This window comes from Leptonychotes weddellii, chromosome 5 (genome assembly GCF_054177405.1).
Source record: "Leptonychotes weddellii isolate Sample4059 chromosome 5, ASM5417740v2, whole genome shotgun sequence".
Lineage (NCBI taxonomy): Eukaryota > Metazoa > Chordata > Mammalia > Carnivora > Phocidae > Leptonychotes > Leptonychotes weddellii.
In genome coordinates, this window is record NC_138373.1 from 32651567 (window position 1) to 32675369 (window position 23803).

A 23803-nucleotide genomic window follows, 5' to 3' on the forward strand; every position below is an offset into this window, starting at 1 on the left:
TTAGATGGTTTAGTGGCCGCAGTGAAAGGAACAGGTGACGTTAATTTTAATGACGTGTTTAATTTTTTTTTTTTTTATTTGAGAGAGAGAATGAGATAGACAGCATGAGAGGAGGGAGGTTCAGAGAGAGAAGCAGACTCCCTGCCGAGCAGGGAGCCCGATGCGGGACTCGATCCTGGGACTCCAGGATCATGACCTGAGCCGAAGGCAGTCGCTTAACCAACTGAGCCACCCAGGCACCCGACGTGTTTAGTTTTTAAGCCACAGCATCCGCAACAGTGTCATTTCAGAACAGGTGATGAATGTAAGAAACTACGCACGAAATACCTCATTCTTTTCTCCTTGCCATATTTGGGAACCTTGTCTGCCCTGGCCATACTTATGTGGGGACAGCCACGGGTGCAGGGTCAGCAGCCACACGTGGGGCAGCGACAGGGTCCAGGGTCAGCAGCCACGCGGGGGGTAGTGACAGGGCCCAGGGTCAACAGCCACGCAGGGGGTAGTGACAGGGTCCAGGGTCAGCAGCCACACAAGGGGTAGTGACAGGGCCCAGGGTCAGCAGCCATGCAGGGGGACAGTGACAGGGCCCAGGGTCAGGAGCCACATGGGGGGTAGTGACAGGGTCCAGGGCCAGCAGCCACATGGGGGGTAGTGACAGTGTCCAGGGTCAGGAGCCATGTGGGGCAGTGACAGCGTCCAGGGTCAGCAGCCACGTGGGGGGTAGTGACAGGGTCCAGGGTCAGCAGCCACACAAGGGGTAGTGACAGGGTCCAGGGTCAGGAGCCACGTGGGGGGCAGTGACAGGGTCCAGGGTCAGCAGCCACGTGGGGGGCAGTGACAGGGTCCAGGGTCAGCAGCCACGTGGGGGGCAGTGACAGGGTCCAGGGTCAGCAGCCACGTGGGGGGTAGTGACAGGGTCCAGGGTCAGCAGCTACATGTACAGTGGCTCTGGTCCAGATGGCCATACCACCTGGGGGCCAGGCTTGGTGGTCTGGAAGGGCATGGTGTCCTGCAGGCTTTGCATAGGCTGGCTTGGGAGGAGGAATAAGTGGAGAAGATGTGGGAATGGTATGGCATAGGACATCCAAGGCTGCTAAGAAGCTTGGACTTTATTTTTTGTGAGGGGGTGGGGGCGTAGGAGAGACAGGATCAAGGCAGTGTTCCACAAAACCTCTTTACTGAAGTATCACAGAATACACACTCAGAAGAGGAGCATAGCTTAAGTGTTTAGCTCCATGAATTTTCACAAACTCAATATACGCCCCTGTACCAAGCACCACAGCAGGGCTTCAAGTGGCTTATTTTTTTAAAACGTTAAAAAATTTTGTGGAAACAATTAGGTGTCCAGGGAGGTACTGTGCACCCCTTCACCCAGCCTCCCCAGTGTTAACATCTTGCATACCTCAAGTACAGCACCAGAACCAGATCATCATGACCATTGTGGTGCACCAGCCCTATTCAGTCACATTTTACCAGTTTTATGTGCTTTTGTTGTGTGTGTGTGTTGATGGACCGTTTTGCACCAGCGATGTATGAGTTGCTCTGCATCTTCACCGGCAATCATCATCGGAACATAATTGCATCTGTTCAACCTTTCTGGTGGGTGTAGAGTGGAATCTCACCACTGTTTTAATTTCTATCACCATGGACTAGTTTTGCCTATTTTAGATCGTCATACAAATCGTACAGTATTTATACTCTTACTATCTGGCTTCTTTTGCCCAACACAATGTTTATGGTTTTGTGTGTATCAGCAGTTTATTTATTTTTATGGCCAAGTATATTTCGTTGCGTGATATACCACAGTGGATTTAGCCGTTCACCTAGCCGTGGACATTTAGGTTGCTTGCAACTTATAGCTATCATGGATATAGTTTATTTTATTATTATTATTGTTTTTTGAGATTTTATTTATTTATTTGACAGAAAGAGACACAGTGAGAGAGGGAACAGAAGCAGGGGGAGTGGGAGAGGGAGAAGCAGGCTTCCCGCTGAGCAGGGAGCCCGATGCGGGGCTCGATCCCAGGATCCTGGGATCATGACCTGAGCTGAAGGTCGGTGCTTAATGACTGAGCCACCCAGGCACCCCTTATTACTGTTTTTTTTTTTTTTAAGTAGGCTCCACGCCCAGCATGGAGCCCAACACGGGGCTTAAATTCATGACCTGAGGTTAAGATCAAGAGTAGGATGCTTGTGGTGCCTGGGTAGCTCAGTCTGTTAAGCGTCTGCCTTTGGCTTGGGTCCTGATCCCAGGGTCCTGGGAGGTCTGCTCAGCGGACAGCCTGCTTCTCCCTCTGCTGATCCCCCTGCTTGTGCTCTTTCACCCTCTCTCTCTCAAATAAATGAATAAATCTTAAAAAAAAAAAAAGTAGGATGCTTAACTGAGCCACCGAGGTGCCCCTATCATGAATATCATGAATATATTTTAGTAGATACTGTCCCCCCAAATAGATTGTGCCAGTTTACCCTTCTACTGTCATGTGTGTGAGGAGGTAAAGTGGCAGTGGAGGAGAAAATACATCCCCAACATGTACCATTGACCCTCTTTGTGTTCTTTGGGAGGGGACTGGGCATTCTTGGTTCCTGGTGGCCTCCCTTGGCCTATTTTAAGGGTCTCTGTTAGGGATAAACCTCATGGAAATGTATGTGTGCTGATGTTCTCAAGGATCATTAAGTTACACCGCATCCTCCTTACAAAGAAGATCCTCGGAAGAAATTCCTGTGGAGTCTCAGTAGCAGAAACAATTTCATTCCTCCCGAGCAGTTGGTTTGTTCTTATTTTAAGGACACTGTGAATTGGCGAGTGATCGAGTTACACACATGTGAGGTCCTTACGCGCGAAGTGCCGGTTGGTTTGTGTCAGCCTTACGAATGGCTCCATTTTGTGTGCCGGCCTTGGTGTGGTTTTCTTGTACTCTAACTTTCAGTTCTTGCTTTCTTGCTATACTTTATGAGTACTCAGGAGCCATCTTCACGCTTTTCTGGCACAGGGTGGGTTATCATAAATAAATGCCGCGTCTGCCATGATTTGGGTCGTGTTTGCCCAGCTCTGCGATGTTTGAGGGGTTGTCTGGCAGAAGTGGGAGCCTTCCTGAGACCTCAGCCTCCTTAGCCATTGATGAGCTGGCTTCAGAATGGCTTGAGACAAGTATGTACAGCACAAGGAAATCCTCCAGCTGCCTTTGGAGCCCGCTGGCCGGGCATCCTTCGCCTCAGACCCTGTTGGCTCTGGTTCCATCCTGTCCCACCCGAGCCTTTCCGACTGTCCCTTCTTTATCCAGTTGCCTCTCTGCTTTTCTGGGTGCCACTGTGCTGTGCCACTTGCCTTTTTCATTCTCTCGAGTTCTGCTTGCCCTCCGTTGCCCTGCAAGTCCTGGGCTAGGCGTGGAGTCAGTACCACCCCCTGTCCCCTCTCTTCTCTGGCCCTGCCAGGTTGCAGGTTTCTGGTGTTGATGGACAGGAGCGCATGCTGACCGAGAGGAGGGGATAGGACTGGGGGCTGCAGGGCCTACATGTGGCAGCTGTAGAAAGGAATGCCCTCCCCAAACCCACTCTCCCCCCACCCCACCCCTGGTGTTGAAAAGGAGCGAGGAGTGACAGCTGCAGAATTTCCTGAATTAGGGAGCCTAAGTCACAGGCTCCCCACCCCACCCCCGGGGTGCGGCCGGTTCTGGTGGACAGCCTCTGGATCCAATTACAGAGGGAGCAGGAAAGCGACTAGAGAAGGCTGCACGTGCTGCACAGGTATCAGAGATCAGCTGGTCTGGCTCCCATTGCCTCCTGCCCTGCGGGAGATAAAGAGGAGGTTGGAAAACCGGAAGAGAGAATTGATGAAAATCTCCTGTTCCACTATCGGGAGAAGGAAGTGTCAGTGGGGTTGGGTAGGCCCTGGGGCTTAACGGAGTGTGGGGGGGGCGCTGCTTGTTTGAGATCAGGGAGGGGATCCTTGAGAGATCCAGCGGGAAGGTGAGGTGGCAGGTGGGGAGGTGACCCTGGAGCACTGTGGCTGGTTCTGGGCCTCATGTGGTATATTGGACAGGGCAGAACTAGCGCTCTCTGCTAGTGAGTTCCCTGCCAAAGGAGGTGTTCGGACAAGGCTGCACAGATACCACAGTTTTTGTGGAGGGGATTCCTGCCCTGGCTGGAGCTCTAACAGGGCTAGGTGAGGGCTCTCTAAGGATTATGACCTGAGGGGCGCCTGGGTGGCTCAGTTGGTTAAGCGTCCGACTCTTGGTTTTGGCTCAGGTCTGATCTCAGGGTCCTGAGATGGAGTTCCCTGTCGGGCTCTGTCTGCCCCTCCCCCAGTGCTCCCTATCTCTCTCTCTCAAATAAATAAATCTTAAAAAAAGAATTACGACCTGAGAGTTTATTTTCAATTGAGTCTAACTTCCTTTTTAATCTCTTGCTTTCCGAACAAAATGTCCTTTTTTGTTCTTTGATTTTTAAAAAAATTATGGTTAAAATTTACTGTTTTAATCATTTTTAATTTTTTTAAAAAGATTTTTTATTTATTTGACAGAGAGAGATATAGCAAGAGAGGGAACACAAGCAGCGGAGTGGGACAGGGAGAAGCAGGCTTCCCGTGGAGCTGGGAGCCCAATGCGGGGCTCGATCCCAGGACCCTGGGACCACGACCTGAACTGAAGGCAGACGCCCAACGACTGAGCCACCCAGGCACCCCAGTCATTTTTAATTTTTAATCCAATGGCATGAAGCACATTTGCAATGTTGTGTGATCATCACCACTGTCCTTCTCCAGAATGTTTCATTATTCCTTTTTTTAAGATTTTATTTATTTATTTGACAGAGAGAGAGAGAGATAGAGCAGAAGTAGGGGGAGCGGGAGAGGAAGAAGCAGACTTCCCACTGAGCAGGTAGCCCGATGCGGGGCTCGATCCCAGGACCCTGGGATCATGACCTGAGCTGAAGGCAGAGGCTTAACAGACTGAGCCACCCAGGCGCCCCTGTTTTCATTATTCTAAGTAGAAACTCTACCCATGAAACTCTAACTCCTCTGCCCCCTTCCCTCCACCCATGGCACTCACCATTCTACTTTCTGTCTCTGACTTTTCTGGGTACCTCATGTAAGCGCAGTCACTGCCACACACAGACAGATATCTGTCTCTTATGGGCTCAATTGCGTCCTCTCAAAATTCATGTTGAAGTCCTAACTTCTAGAATCTCAGAATGTGCCTGTGCTTGGTTATGGGGTCTTTACTGAGGTCACTGAGGTAAAATGAGGTCATATGGGTGGGCATTAACCTAATACGATTGGTGTCTGTACAAGAAGAGGAGATTAGGACACAGACAACACAGACCAGGAGATGACCACGTGAGGGAACAGTGAGGAAAGGGGGCCATCTACAAGCCAAGGAGATAGGCCTCAGAAGAAACCAGCCCTGCTCGTACCTTGATCTCAGACTTCCAGAATGGTGAGAAATCAATGTCTGTGGTTTAAGACACATGGTCTGTGGTTTGTCATGGTGGCCCCAGCAAACGAGTGCATTGTGCTTCTGTGACTGGTTTATTTCATTTAGCATTAACATTTCGAAGGCTCATCCGTGTTGCAGCATGTATTAAAATTCCATTTTTTATGCCTCAATAATATCCCATTGTATGAATAGGCCACACTTGGTTCCTCTGCTCATCTGCTGATGGGCACCTGGGTTGTTTCCAGCTTTTAGCTCTTGTTTATTGTGCCGCTGTGAACATGGTCGTGCAAGGACCTGTTTGAGCCCAGAGGGGGCATCTTGTTTTTTTTTCTTTTATTTATTTATTTATTTATTTATTTTTTTAAAGATTTTATTTATTTATTTGAGACAGAGAGAATGAGAGAGAGAGAGCACATGAGAGGGGGAAGGGTTAGAGGCAGAAGCAGACTCCCCGCTGAGCAGGGAGCCCGATGCGGGACTCGATCCCGGGACTCCAGAATCATGACCTGAGCCGAAGGCAGTCGCTTAACCAACTGAGCCACCCAGGCGCCCTCTTTTAAAGATTTATTTATTGGGGCACCTGGGTGGCTCAGTTGGTTAAGTGTCTGCCTTCAGCTTGGGTCATGATACCAAGGTCCTGGGATTGAGTCCTGTGTCGGGCTTCCTGCTTGGCGGGGAGCCTGATTCTTCTTCCTCTGCTGCTCCTCCTGCTTGTGCTCTCTTTCTCTCTCTCTCAAATAAATCAATAAAATCTTTCAAAAAAATAATAAGGATTTATTTATGGGGCGAGGGGCAGAGGGAAAGAGAGAGGGAGAATCTTAAGCAGACTCCCCACGCTGGGCTCGATTCCATGACCCTGAGATCAGGAGCTGAGCCAAAATCAAGGGTCTCATGCCTGACTGAGCTACCCAGGCACCCTCAGATGGGGCATCTTTAAATCACATGCAGTTAGCCCTTTAAACGGTGCTGGGTTCACACTTTCCCCTTCTGCCTATTTTGGGTTCTGGTGTCTTTCTCTGGCCCTTTAGCCTGCGCCTTTCCCTATTCTTCCACACAGCCCTCCACACCCTTTCCCTGACATGCCAATTCCTCTCTTCCCCTGACGGTGTTCACTTGGATTGATGGGAGCAGTCACGGTTTTGTGAGTCAGGTACATCCGGGTTCAAATTCAGATTGCTCCGCTCCTATGTGGTGGTGTTGAACAAGTTACCACAGCAGTCGGAGCCTTGGCCTCCTCACTGTGAATGGTGGTGGCATGCCCACCTCTCCTGACACGTGAAGCACCTGGCCCGGCGTGGGCGTGTCATTGACTTTGACTTCCTTTTCTGTCCCAGGACCAAGTGCTGCCTCCAACCCCTCATGGCGAGCCCTTCCCCCCAGCCATGAACATGGATGGAAGACTCAGTATTGGTGTATTAGTCAGGTTCTCCAGAGAAACAGAGACAATAGGATATCTGTTTATAGAGAGAGGTTGTGGGGACCAGAAAGTCAGAAATCCACAGGGGAAGCTGGTGGCCAGAAATTCTGGCAAGAGTGATTGTTGCAGTCTTGAGTCAGAAAGTAGTCAGAGGCAACGTTCCTTCCTCCTCTGGGATTGGGGGAGTGAGCATAGCCTTTACTCTTAAGGCCTTCAACTGATGGGATGAGGCCCACCCACATTATGGAGGGTGATCTGCTTGACTCAGAGTCTATAGATTAAATGTGATGCCCATGTAAAAAATAACTGCACAGTAACATTCAGACTGATATTTACCAAACAACTGGGCACCATAACCTAGCCAAGTTAACACATTAAATTAACCATTGTAGTTGGTAACTCCCCAGCTTTCTTCAGACTGGTCTATAGATTGATTGTAATTCCAATTAAAATCCAAGAAGGCCTTTAAAGAGCAATTTATAGGCTGATTCCAAAATTCATGCAGATGTGTAAAGGAACTAAAATAGCCCAAACAATTTTTTTAAGTTTATTTATGTATAATCTCTATACCCAATGTGGGTCTCGAACTCATGACCCTGAGATCAAGCATCACATGCTCTTCTGACTGAGCCAGCCAGACAACTTCAAAACAACTTTTTTTCTCTTTTTGGTGGGGGAGGGGAGAAGAGAGAAGGAGAGAGAGAATCCTAAGCAGGCTCCATGCCCAGCACAGAGCCTGACATGGGGCTTGATCTCATGACTCTGAGATCATGACCTTAACCGAAATTAAGAGTTGGACACTTAACCGACTGAGTCACTCAGGCACCAACCCCCCCAAAAAAACAACTTTTAAAAGAAGATCAAAGTTGGAGGATTCACACTATGTGATTTCAAGACTAATTAGGAAACCACAGTGGAAGGACGGACACATAGACCAACAGAAAGAATACAGTTCAGAAGTAGCTTTACACACATATGGTCAATTGATTTTCAGTAAAAGGTGCAAAGGCAGTTGAGTGGAGGAAGGATAGTCTCTTCAACAAATGCTGGCACAGCTGGCTATCCACATGTGAAAATCTAAACTTTGGTTTATACCTTGCAACATATTAAAAATTACACAAAATGGATCATAGATCTAAATGTAAAACCTAAATTATTGCACTTCTAGGAGAAAACAGGAAAACATCTTGGGCATCTTGGGTTAGGCGAAGAGTTCTTTGGATTTGATAAAAATTATGAACTTCTGCTCTTTGAAAGGCACTTCAGTGCATGAAGACAAGCCACCGATGGTGAGAATATTTACAAAGTACGTATCTGAGGAAGGGCTTGTATTCAGTGTATGTAAAAAAAACTATCAACACTGAAAAGGAGAAACCAACCCATAAAAAATAGGCGAAAGATTTGAACTAGTGCTTCACCAAAGACACACGAAAGAAGCGGATGACAAATACACACATGGAAACATGCTTAATATCCCTGGTCAGCAGGAAAATGCAGACTGAAACTACAATAAGATACCACAACATACCTACAAGAATGACTAAAACCTGGAAGACTGACTATACCAAGGATTGGCAAGGATGTGGAGGGACTGGTGGTGGGAATGTAAAATGGCGCAGTCATCTTAGAAAAAAATTAAACAGTCCCCCACCATGCGATCCAGCCCCTCCCCTCCTGGGTATTTATCCAAGAGAAGGGAAAGTGAAGGTGTATAAGTTGCATTGTGTACGAATGTTCACGAAGTTGGAAACAATCCAGATGTCTCTCAAGAGGAGAATGGATGGCAAATTGTGCTCAGTCCTTACAGTGGAATACTCTTGAGAATAAAAAGGAATTGAGCTATCAATACATAACTGCAACGTGAATAGATCTCAAAATAATTATGCCGAGTGAAAGAAGCCATTTAAAAAAAGAACACATACGATGAGATTCCATTTGTATCCAAATCTGGGAAATGCAAAATAATGTGTAGTGACAGAAAGCAGCTCTGTGCTGGTTGCCGGGGAAGGGGGTGGGCAGAAGGGACTAGGAAGGGACATGAGGAAAATTTAGGAGAGGAATCTGTTATGTTAATTGTGCTTCTATGCGTACGTCAAAATGTATCAGATGTGAATAGCATTCTGTGCTGCATGTGGATTATACCTCAGTAAAGCTGTGTTAATGTAAAGCCCATAGAAGAACGGCCAACTGACTTCAGCTCTTTTCCTCAATGGCCGACCGCTGCCCTCACAGTGGCACCCTCCCCCCGGCCAGACCAGCCAGTGTCTGCTGTTCCTCAGCTTCATAGAACTGGCTCTTAGGGGCCATCACATGCCCTTGGTAAAATTACATTAAATAGCACGTTGCAGACATGATGGAAGGTTCTGGAACCCCCCCCGTCACTGGAAATGGATCTCTGTCCACTGGCTTACATCACAGCATGGGACATGACTCCTAGCTCTCCCTTTCTCGCTCCTGTCAGCGTTCTGTATCTTCCGGAGGCCTGAGAAGGTTAAGCTCCTAGCCATCGACCTCAGAGGTCAGATGTCGCAGCTTCCTTTTAACCGGCCATTGTGTCTTCACCTTCCTGACCTTTGGGGAGGGGCCGGGATGTCGGTAGGTGGCTATCACATAGAATCTCTCTGGCTTTGCTCTTCAGCTCCTTCATTCACAAAACCGAGGCATGTGAAGGTCAGTGACTTTGTCCCAGACTTCAGATCAAGTTAGCTCGGATACTGCGAAGGCTTGGGTTCCTAGCCCCTAGACCTAACCCAAGGGATGCCCCACGTTTTGTCCACCACCTCTGCCCTGTGACCCATGTCACATGACCCCAGGGCTGCTGGGGGGAGAGAATCCGGCAGGGCCGTGCCTTCTGGGGCCAGGCAGCTGGCCGGGCAGTGGCAGAGTGAGCCTCTGCACAGCCTGTCAGGGTCTGCGCTGCTTCTTCATCACGTCCACCCAGTTGCCCTAGTGACTGTGTGACCCTTCTCCCCCACCCTGCGCCGCCACCCGCCCTATAAATAGAGGCGAGGAGCAGCTGGGCTCTCTTGGCAGTCACCATGAGGACGCTGGTCCTGCTCTGCTGCTTTGTGGTGTCGCTCCTGCCCCCAGGACAAACAGGTATTATGACCCTCACCCCTGTCAGCCAGGCCAGACGGTGACCCCCACGTGCCCAGAGGTTTTATGTTTACTGCGGGGGGCGAGGGGGGAGGGAGGCCCGAGTGATAGATGGAGGATGAGGCCTCCTCTGTGGCTCCTGAAATTGATGGCAAACCTTGACTCCGGGCTGGTCTCATCATCGTCTCCATCCCCTTCTCCCTGGGGCCCAGGAGAAAACTGGGTCCAGAGACCCCAAGAGCAGTCAGGGGCTCCACCGGGAGGCCAGAGGAAGTGGGAGCCGTGGACTGAGAGGTGCGGGCAGGTGTGAGGCCTGAGCCAAGGGCCGGGAGCCAAGGGGCAGGTCTGGCCAGTAGATGCTGGGGAAGGGGACCCCGAAAGTTAAGACTAGGGGACCCTCCTAGACGGACAAAAGAACCCAGTCCTGGTGCTGGGGGGGCCCTGAAGTCTCAGTCATGTTGCCTTCCTACTTGGTGGAGATTGGGCAGGGGGCTGGCTTTGCATGATTGAGGACTGGGTGCAGTGGACAGAATTGGGGTTGTCTGGGGAACGGTGGGATAGAGGAGGTGGTCAGTTTGGTATGGGATTGGAGATGGAGTTGGGGATTGGGCACAGAGTTCAGGAGAGGAGTGGGATACTCCAGAGTATCCCTGAGCCAGGCTGGGGGCTTCATTGGAAGGGGGCGGGGGGCCTGTGTGCATGGATTTTCCTCTGGGATCTCAGCACTTTGTGTGGCAGAGGTGGAGGCTCAGGTTGCAGCATGCGAGTTATTTATAGGGATGGAGGGGACACCAGAGGGTTTGCCACCTCTCTCTTCCTGAGACTCCTGGGGCTGGGTCCCCCTGGAGGATGCTTCAGGGGTGATCTGGGGTGTCCCCAGGAATCTGGGTCTCCTGCTTTGTCTTGCCATGAGTTGGCAGTCTTCAGATGCACAGGGGACCATGGGGTCCAGAGCCCCAGCCTCTCCAACCTTCGAGGTTCTGTTTGTTGAGGTCCCAGCCCCTGCCACTCGAGCAGGTGGCAGGCAGAAGCAGAAGGTGTTCCCTTGGGGGGTTAGGGATCAAGGTGGGGGGCTCCGGCCTTGCATGTACCGCTGGGTCCTGCCCTTGTCTGCCCTTGAGTTAATTTGGGCCTTGCAGGGCTGCCGTGGCTGGAGCGGTGAGGATGCCAAGCGGCTGTCAGGTGGCTAAGTATGGAAACAGCAGTGTAATTGGATCCTGAGCTCCCCTTCACAGCCCTTGCCCTGTTCTGCCCAGCCCCAGCTGCCACCTCCCCTGCTTCCACACAGCCGGCCCAGGGACTTTTAGCCTTTTAGGGACATCCTTCATCTTTCCTCCCAACGAGGGAACTGGACATCTGGAATGTTCCACGGGTCTCACTGGGGGATCTTGCTGTGGGGAAAGGAGGCAGGCAGGCACTTTGTGTGAAGATCCTCTCTGTGCACGCTCTTTCCTTCCTGGACTCTGCAGTGTGCCCCTGGCCTGGCTTCCAGGGAGGCCTTGCTTACCACGTGCAGGGTGCCCTCTCTCCTCACTCCCGCTCACCACTTGCGCTCTGGGTTCTTCCCCGGGGGTGGATTTTATCACTTTTCCAGCTGTAGGTTACCCTAAAAGACAGCTCTCTCCTGCACCCACTGGGAGGTTCCAACCCTAAGGGTGGCTTCTCCCTGCCGCTATAATGACAGTCCTTCCTACTGGTTGATTTCCCCCTAGAATTGTGCCACTAAGTAAATGTCATCTTGCCCAAGGGCAGCAGCTTTGCTCCTGAACTTCCCACCCTACCCCTGGACGCTTGCCCCTCACTGCATCGCAGGTGGGCTTTCTCTAACCTACTTCCTGCTTCCTGGGGGGTGAAGCTGCCCTTCCTTCTTTGGTCCCCATGTTGCTTCTGTGGTCTCCTGGACCATGGCAGTCTCTTCTTGTTCCCAAGCAAGGGACCAAGGGCCTCTCCTGATGCTAGGAACAGCTGGAGCTGCCAGGGCCCGATCACCAGGCACCCCCCGAGTCTCCACCCCGCCATCCGTGGCCCCCAGGCACTTGTGACCACTGGGGTCCTCCTCTTTGTCTTGGGGACTTGGCCTGGTGACAGGCCTGCTCAAGGACAGGGGAAAGCAGCCTTGAGTTGCTTTACTGTGTCCCCTCATTGTTGAGGTAAGAGCAAAAGCCAGAGGCATGAGAGATGCACACAAGGTTGGGCAGTGAATTATGGACAGGCATGTGTAGCCCAGGGCCGTCTCCCCCCACCTCAGAGTTCCTGTCCTCCCCTCAGCCTCTCTCTCTCTGATGGCCACCTAACTCCCTCTGCCTTTGGAGAGGCTGCCTGTGGGGAGCTTTCCTCTGGATGCCTCTGATCCTTTGACTCCTCCGAGGGTGGGGTGGTGTGGGGAGTGGCCAGTGCTGAGGAAGCATTTGGGTTCAAGCCAGTGGTGTTTGTTAGGCTGGATTCGGGACATCTTTGCTTCCTGTTGCCTGCTTGATGCAGAGAGTGGGGCAGATGGAGATTCTGAGTCTGTTCATCCTTCTCCAGCCCAGCCCTGGTTTGCAGACTTGCAGCCTGCTCTGGCCTCCACCCTGCCATCCCAATGGGGAGAAGTTGGTGTACGCTGGGGCTGACCTGCCCCTCCATGAGAGATGAGGGTCTGTCCGGAACCCCTTTGTGGCCCCTCCTCACCCGCTCCAGGCTGGTTATCTCCAGAAAGATTCTGTATTCATGTTCCCTCAACAGGACAGCCCTCCTGCCATGACCCACCATGGGGAGGGCTACTGAGAGAAGGTCATGACCTCAGAGGTCTTGGGGAGAAAGCAGAAGCCTTGGCAGCCCCCCTGCAAACTGTGTCTCCAGTGATTTCCCTGACTCCTGGCTCAGTGCAGCTGGAGGAGCCCATAGGGAGCATCTCGTCTGCCACTTCCCACAACGAGTCTACAAAGCACTCACTGGGATTTGCCAATGGATGTACACACCTTGCTTGGTGGTCTGTGGAACCAGAGTTTGGGAAATGCTGGTTTTGTCCCACATCTGGGTGTGACAGTGAAAGTCACACAGCTAGTTCAAGGCAGGGCCAGAGCTGGAATTCAGGTCTCCTTGCTCCCGCAGAAGGAGGTCAGATGAGGCCAGCTGCATCCCCCTGGCCATTTGGTGCTCATTTAGGTGTGGTGGGCTGAGAAGGAGCCTAATCACTATGGACACAGGAGGAAGATGACTCTTCCTCTTTGGTAGGGTCCCAGGGCCAAGGGCAGGGTCTGGGTGCTGTACCTCCTGGCCTGGAATGAGGGTGTGGCGGGATGGTGGGCAGGTGTGGGGTCTGCTGCTGTGGGATGCTGGGCTAAGCTCTCTCCTGGACAGCTCCAAATCCAAATCCAGACCCGTTCCCTGCACAACCCCTTACATTTATATATTGCTTGAGTGCAAAGCCTTTCATTCAAACACCTCACCACATCTCACCATGTATTAATCATTCCAGATTTATGGCATACCTCCTATTGTTTAGGCGTGGTACTGGAGGGATCCAGACAGGCATTGTGTCCTTGGCATGCTTACCTCCAGTTTGGGAGATAGGGCGTCTCCCATCTTGTACCTGCACGCACACAAGCAGGACACGCGTGAGCGTCATGAGGGAGGTACAGGTGGAGTGAGGTGGGGTGGAAGCACCTGGAGAGATTATTTTTAACTGAGTGGATCAGGAAATGTTTTACAGATGAGGGGATATTTGAGATGGGCCTTGAAGAAGGTAGCAGTCAGCCATGGAACAATGGAAGGAAGAGAATTCCACACAAGGGACAGGATGAGTGAACTCATGCCATCAAGAAAGGTTAGGGCTCTGGCAAGAACTGAGCAGGAAGAAGGGCAGGCAGAGTGAAGTGGGGATTGTGGGGAAGCTACTTGGAAGGCTGGTTTGGGCCAACCGTGAAGGGCCTCGCGTACTTGGCTGCCGAGATGGCTTTGTGCTGTGGGTGGCGGGCAACCACTGAGGGCTTGGGAAGCATCCCTCCAGCAGGTGTTTGTGGGGAGGGGGAGGATGAGGGAGGCTGATTGGAGGACCCTGTCAGAAATGCAGGTTGGAAGGTGTGAACTCCATGTGAGAGTGGGGGGCAGAGAGGAGGGACAGACCCAGCAGATAGCTGGGATGGAGTCTACTGGTCTCCGGCCAAAGGGAGCCCTCACGGGTCTAGTGTAGGTCGCTGGAGACCTGATCTTGCCTCCAAGAAAGAAAAAAAAAAAAACCAGGAACATAAAAGAATAGATTTTAAAAGTTCAGTTTGGGTCGTTATGAATTTGGGGTGCTACGGGGACATTTGGATGGAGATACTGGATATTGGAGGATTGAAATTCAGGTCTGGAGATCCAGAGATGAGATCCAGTCAGGTGAAGATGAGGCTGTGAGGTCATGAAGGAAGTTGTTGCAGAGAGAGAAGAGATTCAGGGATGGTCACTGGGCAGCGCCAGATTCAAGTAATGGGACGAGGAAGATGAGTGGATTTCAGGAAGAGGGAAAGGAACCCTGGAAGAGACCGTGACCTGGAGGGCAAGGGAAGGGTGCATTCTGGAAGGGTGGTTGAAGGGATGGAATGCCACAGAGATGCCGAAGAAGATGAGGCGTCAGCTTTGATATCACTGAGGTCGCTGGCAGAGCACGAAGGCCTTATGTGCATCTAGGGAGGGCGCAGAGGTGAGACATTTGGGGCAGTGGGCTCAGGAGGGATAGAGGACATGGAGGAGTACATGGGTAGGGGGTTTGCAAAGGTAGCAAATTTCCTTTTCAACACTAGAAAGACTAAGTGTGTTTATGGGCCAATGGTGAGGGTCCTAGGAGAGAGAAGGACTGATGGACACAAGGTGGAGAGGAAGTGACCAAGATGTCAGACGTGTGGGGAGGGTGGGGCAGGTCTTAGGGGACACATGCCATGGCATCGTGGAGACCTCAGAGGGACACTGCACCTTCGAGGTAAACTCAGGAGCTGCGGTGCCAGTGAGGGAGCTCAAGTAGGGGGGAGGGTTCTCTGGCTTCCCTGGGATTGCTGTGGAGGGCCCGGAGGGCCACGGGGTGGGGTGGGGGGAAGGAACCAGACTATGAGGAGGAAGAGAAGGCCGTTTGCCCCAGGTTGCCTGGTATGGAACAGCAGGACCAAGACCAGAGCCTGGTCTCTGGTGCTGGAGGAAAACCAGGCAGAGACCAAGTCAGTGAACTGGCCTTTTGGTTCAGTGAATGTTGGCCCCTGGTGGGCTGGCCCTCTCCAGCCAGGGCTAAGTCCGACTCCAAGCTCCACCATCTAAGGTGTCCATTCAGCAACTGTTCCCTGGGCCTGCGACGGGAAAAGCTCTGTGTTTGGACTCCGTCAGGATCAGTGACTTAGCGGGAGCTGGCTCAGAGGCTCTCAGTGAGTTCCCCGGATGACAGCCTGGGTTCTCATTCTTGTGCAACAGAGACAGGCCCAGGCTCAGGTTCCCTCTGGGGTGTTTTCCTGGCTGGGAAGACTTTGCCAAGCCCATCAGTAGGGCTCACTTTGGGATCAGGGAAGTCCTGTCCCTTTGGTTTCAGCCGCATCCCTCTCCAGCCCTGAAGGTGGTTTTGTTCAGAGTCAAGATCCCAGGCAGGGACCTGTCCATGCTTGTCACTTCCTCATCCTCGCAGAGGGCTCCCAAGCAGCCTTTCCTGAGTGGCCTGGTCTCAGAGTTGGGGGCTTGGGCAGCAGAACCTGTTCCTGCCTCTGAAAGTGCGGAGTTGTTAGGAGGTCAGCCGTTCATACCCCAGCCAGGCCTTGCAAGAGCCTCCTCTCCAGGGCCCTCAAGCTCTTCCTAGCTGTGTGGAGAGGAGGCTGCCCCACGCTGCCCAGAGGGCGGGCGTGCCCAGGGGCCTGATTCTGAAGACCAGGGGACCATGGTGCCTTTGGGCAGCTCCTGCCTGGTGCCATCCCAGGAGCCATCCTTCCTGTCTTCCCTGGAACCATGTCATCAGAGCCACACGAAAACATAGTGCTGCTCCTTCTGCTCCAAATCCTGGGGCCCAGGAGGATTTTGGGTGGAATGTTGGCCTTGCTGAGGCAGGCCCCCCAGCTTCATAGCAAGGGTGTTATGCAATGAGAAAAGGCTTTTTTCCTTCCATGCTAGGTGGACCCTCCCCCTGGGGGTCCTTGTCTTTTACAACCTCGACAGCACTGACCCTCTTGTTCTCTGTCAACTCTGAATGCTACAGGGCACAGAGTGGGTGTGGGCTGCGTGGTGAGCCCTGGGGAGAGGGAGGGCCCAGTGCAGAGTCCTGGAAAAAGGGGAGACGGGGCCCGCCCTGGGGAGCCCACCCTGGGTTAGGAACAGAATGAATTCATGATTAAGGGTGAAGGCCAGTATGTGGTCAGCAAGTGATATAAGAATGCAACTGGCTGGGGCACCTGGGTGGCTCAGTCGTTGAGCGTCTGCCTTCGGCTCAGGTCATGATCCCAGAGTCCTGGGATCGAGCCCCGCATCGGGCTCCCTGCTCCGCGGGAAGCCTGCTTCTCCCTCTCCCACTCCCCCAGCTTGTGTTCCCTCTCTTGCTGTCTCTCTCTGTCAAATAAATAAATAAAATCTTAAAAAAAAAAAAGAATGCAACTGGATTATGACCCAGCAATCACACTACGGGGTATTCACCCGGAGAATACAAGTATGAGAAGTCAGAGGGATACATGCTCCCTGATGTTTACGGCAGCATCATATGCAGTAGCCAAGGTATGGAAGCCACCCAAGTGTCCATCGGTAGGTGAATTCATAAAGTATTATATATATATACAATGGAATATTCTTCATCCATAAAAAAGAATGGAATCTTGCCATTTGCAACGACATGGAGGGAGCTAGAGAGTATTATGCTAGGAGAAATAAGTCAGCCAGAGAAAAACAAATACTATATGATTTCACTCATATGTGGAATTTAAGAAACAAAACAAATGAGCAAAGGGAAAAATAAGAGAAGGAGAGACAAAGCAAGACACAGACTCTTAACTCTACAGAATAAACTGGTGGTACTGAGGGGGAGAAGTTTGTGTGTGTGGCAGGGGGGTGAAGTAGGTGATGAGGATGAAGGAACGCACCTGTCGTGATGAGCACTGGGTGATGTGTGGAAGTGTAGGATCACTGTATTGTGCGCCGGAAACTAATAGAACACCATGTGAACAAAGTGTGATTGAAAACAAAAACTTAAACAAAAAAGATGTGGGGCACGCAGCGGCAACTGAGAGAAGGAACACAGTGGAGAGAGGTGGGAAAGGTGGGCCAATGGGGACCCCCTCTGAAAAGTCAACTTTCCAGCCCCGAGGCCCTGGCTAGCCACACTCCTCAGGCAGGAATGGGCTGTGTCTCTGCCCCTAGGAGCTGACTTCTATTTGGAGCGATGACACCCAGGGAGAGAAAATGTAACTACCCCCCGCTCCCCGGGTGGCTCTGGTTGGAGTTCAGAGGAGGGCTGGAAGGTCAGCCTCACAGAGGGGCAGGGTTTCAGCTGGACTGGGAGAAAGGGGACAGTCACTAGACTGTCAGCTCCAAGAGGACAGGGGCTGTGTGTTTATTTAACTGACTTGCCTCTGCATCAGCACCTAGCATGGTTTCGTGTGGTTCGTAGAAAGCACTAAACAGTGTCAGATGAAGGAGCAGACGATTTGTGCAGGCAGAGTAGGAAGGTGATCAGAACCAGGAGTGGGGACGCTCCGAGCGTTGTGCTGGCAAGGGTGGGAGGAGCCCAGCTCTGGCGTGGTTGTGGGGCTCCTGTTGGGGGGATCAGACACCCTGGTGGGCAAAGGGTCTGGAATGCTAAGCCAGGTGGCTCTCCCTGGGCCCTCAGCATACCCTAGCCCCTCCCCTTCTCCCTCTCAGATATTTTTGGATCCTTCTAGAGCAGGGACTGCATTCTGAGCTCAAACAGGTGCAGGCAAAGTCTGGCCTGGAGTTCTGGGCCCGTAGGAAGTGGGTTGTGTTGGGAGCTCAGCCCAGAACCAGGCCGGGGGAGAGCCCTGGGGTTTGGGAGCCCCCTCCCTGCTCCCTCCCCCAACCAGCTCACTGTCAAAGCTGGGCCCCTGGTCCTCTTCCAAGTGGCCATTCCGTTAGGATCTAGGCCAGCACAGTTGTCCCCCATAGAATTTTCCCTAGATGGCAATAGGTATAGACTTGACAAAGCCGTTGCCTTGGAAACCGTGCCTCTGAGGGCACCTGGTCCCATAGCTGCCTGCCCTGTGCATCTGTGCCCGCCAGAGGGGCTTCTCTTGTTTTGTCCCTGCATTTCCTCCTACCCTTTATGTCAGCTGGTAGAAGACCACTTATTTCTCTAGCTTATCCCAGGAGGTCAAGACACCAGGAAGGGGTCTGGAAAGATTGGAGAAGGGTCATAGCCCTTGCCATGGATCTGGGTACAGGCTGTGACAAGGATAGAAGCCCAGGGGCAAATCCACCTTTCTCCTGACTTTTCCTTCCTCAGTTTCCTTTCTGAGTCGGTAGTTAGGCCAGCAGCCTCTTCATCTGGAGCCCTGTCACCTGAGGCCGCCCACCCGCGTTGCAGGACAGACAGCCTGCGGAGGGGTGGGGAGAGTACGGCAAGCCCACAGGAACCGAGTACAGAGCAAGCACCGGCTTTGCCACAAATTCGCCACCAAGCCCCTTCCCATTTTGCACCTGTTTTTTTTGCCCATAAAGCAGGATAATAATACTTGCCCTATTTACAGCATGGGGTTGTTACATGACTAAATTTTAAACATGGCTATCAGATGCTTAACGTGTTTTTGCTATCAGATACTTTTTAAGGTTGGAAGGACTATGGCAGTAATTATAGGCTGTCGCTGCTATCCCATTGGCTTGACATCTGCCACAGGTTTCCTCAAATATCATGAAACATGAACAATCAAGGGAATCCATCCATATCTCTGCCCCTTCTCAGGGCTGTTAATATCCTTCGGATTCTCTGTCCTCAAAGAGCTTACGAACCAGGAGGGGAGAGAGTCCCTGCTCATGACAGGAATAGGGAACCATATAAGGCACATGTAATCAGGGGCTAAAAATAAGTAGCCTGAGTGTGCAGAGAAGGGGAGCAGGTGGGACAGGGCCTGGGGCCACGGGGCTGGTGGCAGCCCCAGCGGCTTAGTGGGAGAGGGGTCGGGAAGATCTCGTGGGGCCAGGCTTCAGTGCTGTTCCTGTGTTATTTTCCTGGGGCCACCATAACAAACGACCACAAACTGGGTGGCTTCAAACAACAGAAATTTAACCTCTCATAGTTCTGGAGGCTGGAAGTTAGACACGGAGAGGTTGGCAGGGCCCTGCTCCCTCTGAAGGCTCCATAGGAGGATCCTTCCTGCCTCCTCCAGCTTCTGGTAGATTCAGTCAGTCCTCGGCGTTCCTTGGCTTGTAGATGCATCTCTCCAGGCTCTGCCTCTGTGTCTTCACGTGGCCTCTTCTCTATGTCTCCGTGTGTCCTCTCCTCTTCTTGTAAGGACACCAGTCATTGGACTTAGGGTCCATCCTAATGCAGTACGGCCTCATCTTAATTACATCTGCCCAGACCCTATTTCCAAATAGCGTCCCCTTCTAAGGTTCCTGCTGGATGTGAATTGCGGGGAAGGGGCACTCTTCAACCTCTCTGGCTCCTTAGCCTCGGACCCGACAGTTGAGCCGTTGCTGGCTCTGAACGTGAAGTTCCCTTCTGTCTCCTGGCTGGTGGTCCTCCGCTGGGCGCAAATCGCACCTGTTTCCTTGGCCCTCTCTTTGGCCTCACAGCCCACGCAATTGCTCCAGCAGCTTGGAGCTCTGCTGACACACCCAGCCCAAGTGTGTTGAATGGGTGAACGGACAACGGGCCGGGGGCAGGCAGTTCCAGGAGGCCGCCCAGCCTAGCGCTGGTGCTGGGGAGGCTGGTGGGGGCAGTTCTCCAGCTCCTTGTTGGGTGTGCTCAGGTACAGAGCCCGTTGGAGTAGGCCTGTCCTAGGGGCCAGGGGCTCTGGTTCACGGCTGGTTGCGTGACGGAGAGAGCCGCAGGCCGAGAAGCCAGCGACTCAGGCCGGGCAGCGTTAGGCCCAGCTCTCCTGCGTGAGTACCCGTGCCCAGCCCCTCAGAGTCCCCGGTCCCAGCTGCAGCGGGAGAGTGAGCAGGACACGGAGGTGCCTCCCCATCCTCTGAGGGCCTCACCCCTTGGAAAGAGAACTTCTGGGTGTGTCCACTGCTGGTGTCATGTCATCCCGGCATGTCTGCCTTTCTGCTTCCTCCTCTCCAGCGCAGGAGCACCCAGCTGAAAGGGCGGGTATCTGTGTCTCCTCACAACAGACTTAGGGGTCCCCAGGCCAGAGGCAGCTCTAGAAGCTGGTGGCTGTAGCTCTGTTTCCCTTTCTGTGGTTTGTCATGGTGGTTCTGGAGGAGAGCAGGGATGGGGACAGGTCTCCAGGGTCTGCTGGCCTTTCTAGAAAAGCTTACTGGTGAATGCCGTCTGGGTTCCTAGCCTGGCATTCCTCGCTCTCCTCTGTCTGGCTTGTCCCATCTTCCTGACCACTTGCCTTGGCTCCTGCAACGACTGACCCCAAATGCCCTACCACTCAAGGAGCTCCTGGGGTCCCCATCCCTGCCCACTGCTGAGACTGTTGCCACGAGGCGAGTTCTCTCTTCATGCCCGCCCACATCCCCCTCTAATTAGATGCCTTGTGTTTAGGGGGAGGGTCTTCACTTCAGGAATCCAGTTCATGGTTATCACAACAACCTTCTGAGCTGGTAAGGCAGCTACTCCTATGACCCTCTGATCACAAAAAAATAGGCCTGCACAGGTTAAATGACTTGACCCATGGGTACTTCTCTGGTTCTGAATCCCAGTCTTGAATCTCCTCTCTTCTGGAACTCTCTGCCACCGAGTGGAGGGAAGGCCTTACATTTTGCCACCACCACCATCCATCCATCCATCCATCCATCCATCCATCCACCCATCCACCCATCCACCCACCCATCCAATGGCTGTCCAAGGTGCTGGGATACAAAATCTCTGATGAGGAAACCAAATAAGTAAGTTATTTAGTTTATTGGACTATTTTAGGTGCAGTGGAGAAGAAGACTATGGTGGGGAGGAGGAAGGCTAGTCGGGAGACAGTATCACCAGGGGTGGCAGGAGAAGACCTTGTCAGGAAGGTGACAAGGAGCCAAGTCTTAGGGAGGAGAGGGGAGTGCCAGGTGGCTGTGTGGGGAGAGCGTTCCTTGCAGAAAGCACAGTGAGCACAGGGGGGCAGGAGGCCTGGAGCGCTTGCTCCCCAAAGAGGAAGCCTGTGTGGAGGAGGGAGCGATGGAGCGTGTGCAGAGGAGGGGAGGGCATGGAGCTCAGGGAGGGGCTGTTTCACATCCCAGGTAAGAGGTGACAGGCTGGGAGTGGGAGAAATGATTAGACAGCATAGATTTTGAAGGCAGACAACAGGTTTAGCTCAGGTTTTGGAGAAAGAAAGGAACCAAAAACACTTTATCTTTTTTTTTAAAATAGCTTTATTGTGGGGTGCCTGGGTGGCTCAGTCGTTAAGCATCTGCCTTCGGCGCAGGTCATGATCCCAGGGTCCTGGGATCGAGTGCCGCATCGGGCTCCCTGCTCGGCGGGAAGCCTGCTTCTCCCTCTCCCACTCCCCCTGCTTGTGTTCCTTCTCTCGCTGTGTCTCTCTCTGTCAAATAAATAAATACAATAAAAAAATAGCTTTATTGAGATATAATTCAAATATATGTAATATGCCTATTTGAAGTGTGCAATTCAGTAGTTGTTTTTTTTTTTTTTACTATTTATTTATTTAACATATAATGTATTATTTGTTTCAGAGGTACAGGTCTGTGATTCATCAGTCGTACACAGTTCACCGTGCTCACTATAACACATACCCTCCCCAATGTCCAATAGTTTTTAAGTGTATTCACAGATACGTGCAACCATCAGCAAGTCAATTTTAGAACATTTTTTTATCACCCCCCAAAAGAAGCTGTGTCCTTGTCACTCCTCACTCCTCACAAGCTTGCCCCGGCGGCCCCTGGCCACCACTAATCTGCTTTCTATCTCTATGCATTTCCCTCTTCTAGGCTTTCATATAAATGGAACCACATTGTATGTGGCCTCTTGTGTCCGGCTTCTCTCACTGAGCATCATGTCTCCATGGTTCACCCACCTTGTAGCAGGTGTCTGGACCTCATTCCTTCTTATGCCACTGAGTAACAAAGAATGAATATTCATTGAATAGTACTCCATAAGGAATGAATATACATTGAATAATAATAATAACATTCATTAAATAATACTTCATTGATAGATCACATTTTATTTATCCATTCATCAGATGATGGACATTTGAGTTGTTTCCACCTTTTGGCTCTTGTGAGTAATGCTTCTGTGAACATCGATGTACACCATCTTTTTTTTTTTTAATATTTATTTACTTGAGAGAGAGAGAGAGAGGAGATGCACGAGTGGGAGGGGCAGAGGGAGAGGGAGAGAGAGAGAATCTCAAGCAGACTCCCCACTGAGTGTGGAGCCCTATGTGGAGCTTGATCCCACGACCCTGAGATCACAACCTGAGCTGAAATCAAGAGTCAGACGCTTAACTACCTGAACCACCCAGGCACTCCCAATGTATACATACCTGTGTGGAGATGTGTTTTGGGAGATTTTGTCTTATTACTTTTTTTTTTAAAGATTTTATTTATTTGAGAGAGTGCATGTGCGTGCACAAGCGGGGGCATGGGAGGGGCACAGGGAGAAGGAGAAGCAGACTCCCCGCCGAGCAGGGAGCCCGATGTGGGGCTCGATCCCAGGACCTTGAGATCATGACCCGAGCCGAAGGCAGACACTTAACTGACTAAGCCGCCCAGGTGCCCCGGGAGATTTTGTCTTAATATTAGAAATACCTTACATGTTTCCTTTTTTTTTTTTTTGTAAGTAAACCCTATGCCCAACATGTGACTAGAACTCATGACCCCGAGACCAAGAGTCACACGCTCCACCGACTGAGCCAGCCAGGCACCCCTAGAAACACCTTATACTTTTCTAGTATTATTTGGCTTTCAGAACTCTATCACCTGTCATTTGAGCCTCCCACTCTCTGGCACATAGTAGGCGCTCCATCATCAATAGCTGTGGAATGAAGGCACCACAAATCTGGAGGTGGGTAGGCTGCTATTTTTTTTTTTTTTCACTTTATTACTGATGGAACAGGCACAGAAGAGTTGAAATACTTGCTCAAGTCTCCACGGCCTATTAGGAGAGCAACTTTGGCCCCTAACTCTGTCCTTCTGTCTTTCTCTTCCTCCCTGAGAGTCCCAGGGTCCCAGGGCTGCTCCCGGAACCAGGCAGCTCTGCCTGAGCACCAGGCTCCCTTCCCACAGGCAGCTTCCTCGAGCTCTCCCATCACCAGACACATCTGTGCTCTTCTCCGCAGGGTAGCAAGGCTGGCTAGACCCCAGACCCGTAATGTCCCCAGAGTGAGGGGCATCAGCCTTGTTCCCCTCCTCATGTGGAGTGTGATTCAGTGGGTTTGAGGAATGGCCCAGGAATGGACCTTTTAACTAAACTTCTCTGTGAGCCTTTTGCAAATGGCCTTGAGCCACATCTTGAGAAGGGCTGACCCAGGGGAGGCGGCTCATCACTGTCTAGTGCTCTCAGGGCATCCAATAGGTGTTTGCTGTGCTGGGGTATCTGCCAGGCCCCAGGCTGGACACCCGCAATCCCACTTTGTAGGACCTGGCCCCGGGGGGCTTATCATGCATGGGGACATAGTTAAAAAAGCTGCCACATAGGGTGACAAGTGCTGTAGGAACACAGAGCAGAAGCACCTCAGTCCTGAGGGGCCCGGGGAGGCCTCCCAGGGGTGAGCTGGAATTAGCCAGGTCCAGGCAGTGGGGGAGTGGA

The 23803-nt window shown here is 51.8% G+C and overlaps 1 protein-coding gene across 3 annotated transcripts in view; it reads left to right on the forward strand.

Moving 5' to 3' along the window:
* Positions 1 to 9732: 9732 nt before the first annotated feature.
* SRL (sarcalumenin) overlaps positions 9733 to 23803 on the forward strand; it is a 35707-nt gene continuing 21636 nt past the window's right edge. The window contains exon 1 of one of the 3 annotated variants that reach the window (XM_081820165.1): positions 9733 to 9948. In XM_081820165.1, the coding sequence (XP_081676291.1) occupies positions 9888 to 9948 (61 nt within the window). In that variant the 5' untranslated portion in view covers positions 9733 to 9887. Of the gene's footprint in view, positions 9949 to 23037; positions 23060 to 23803 lie in introns of those variants that run through there. The other 2 variants (XM_081820166.1, XM_081820167.1) reach the window with 2 other exon arrangements.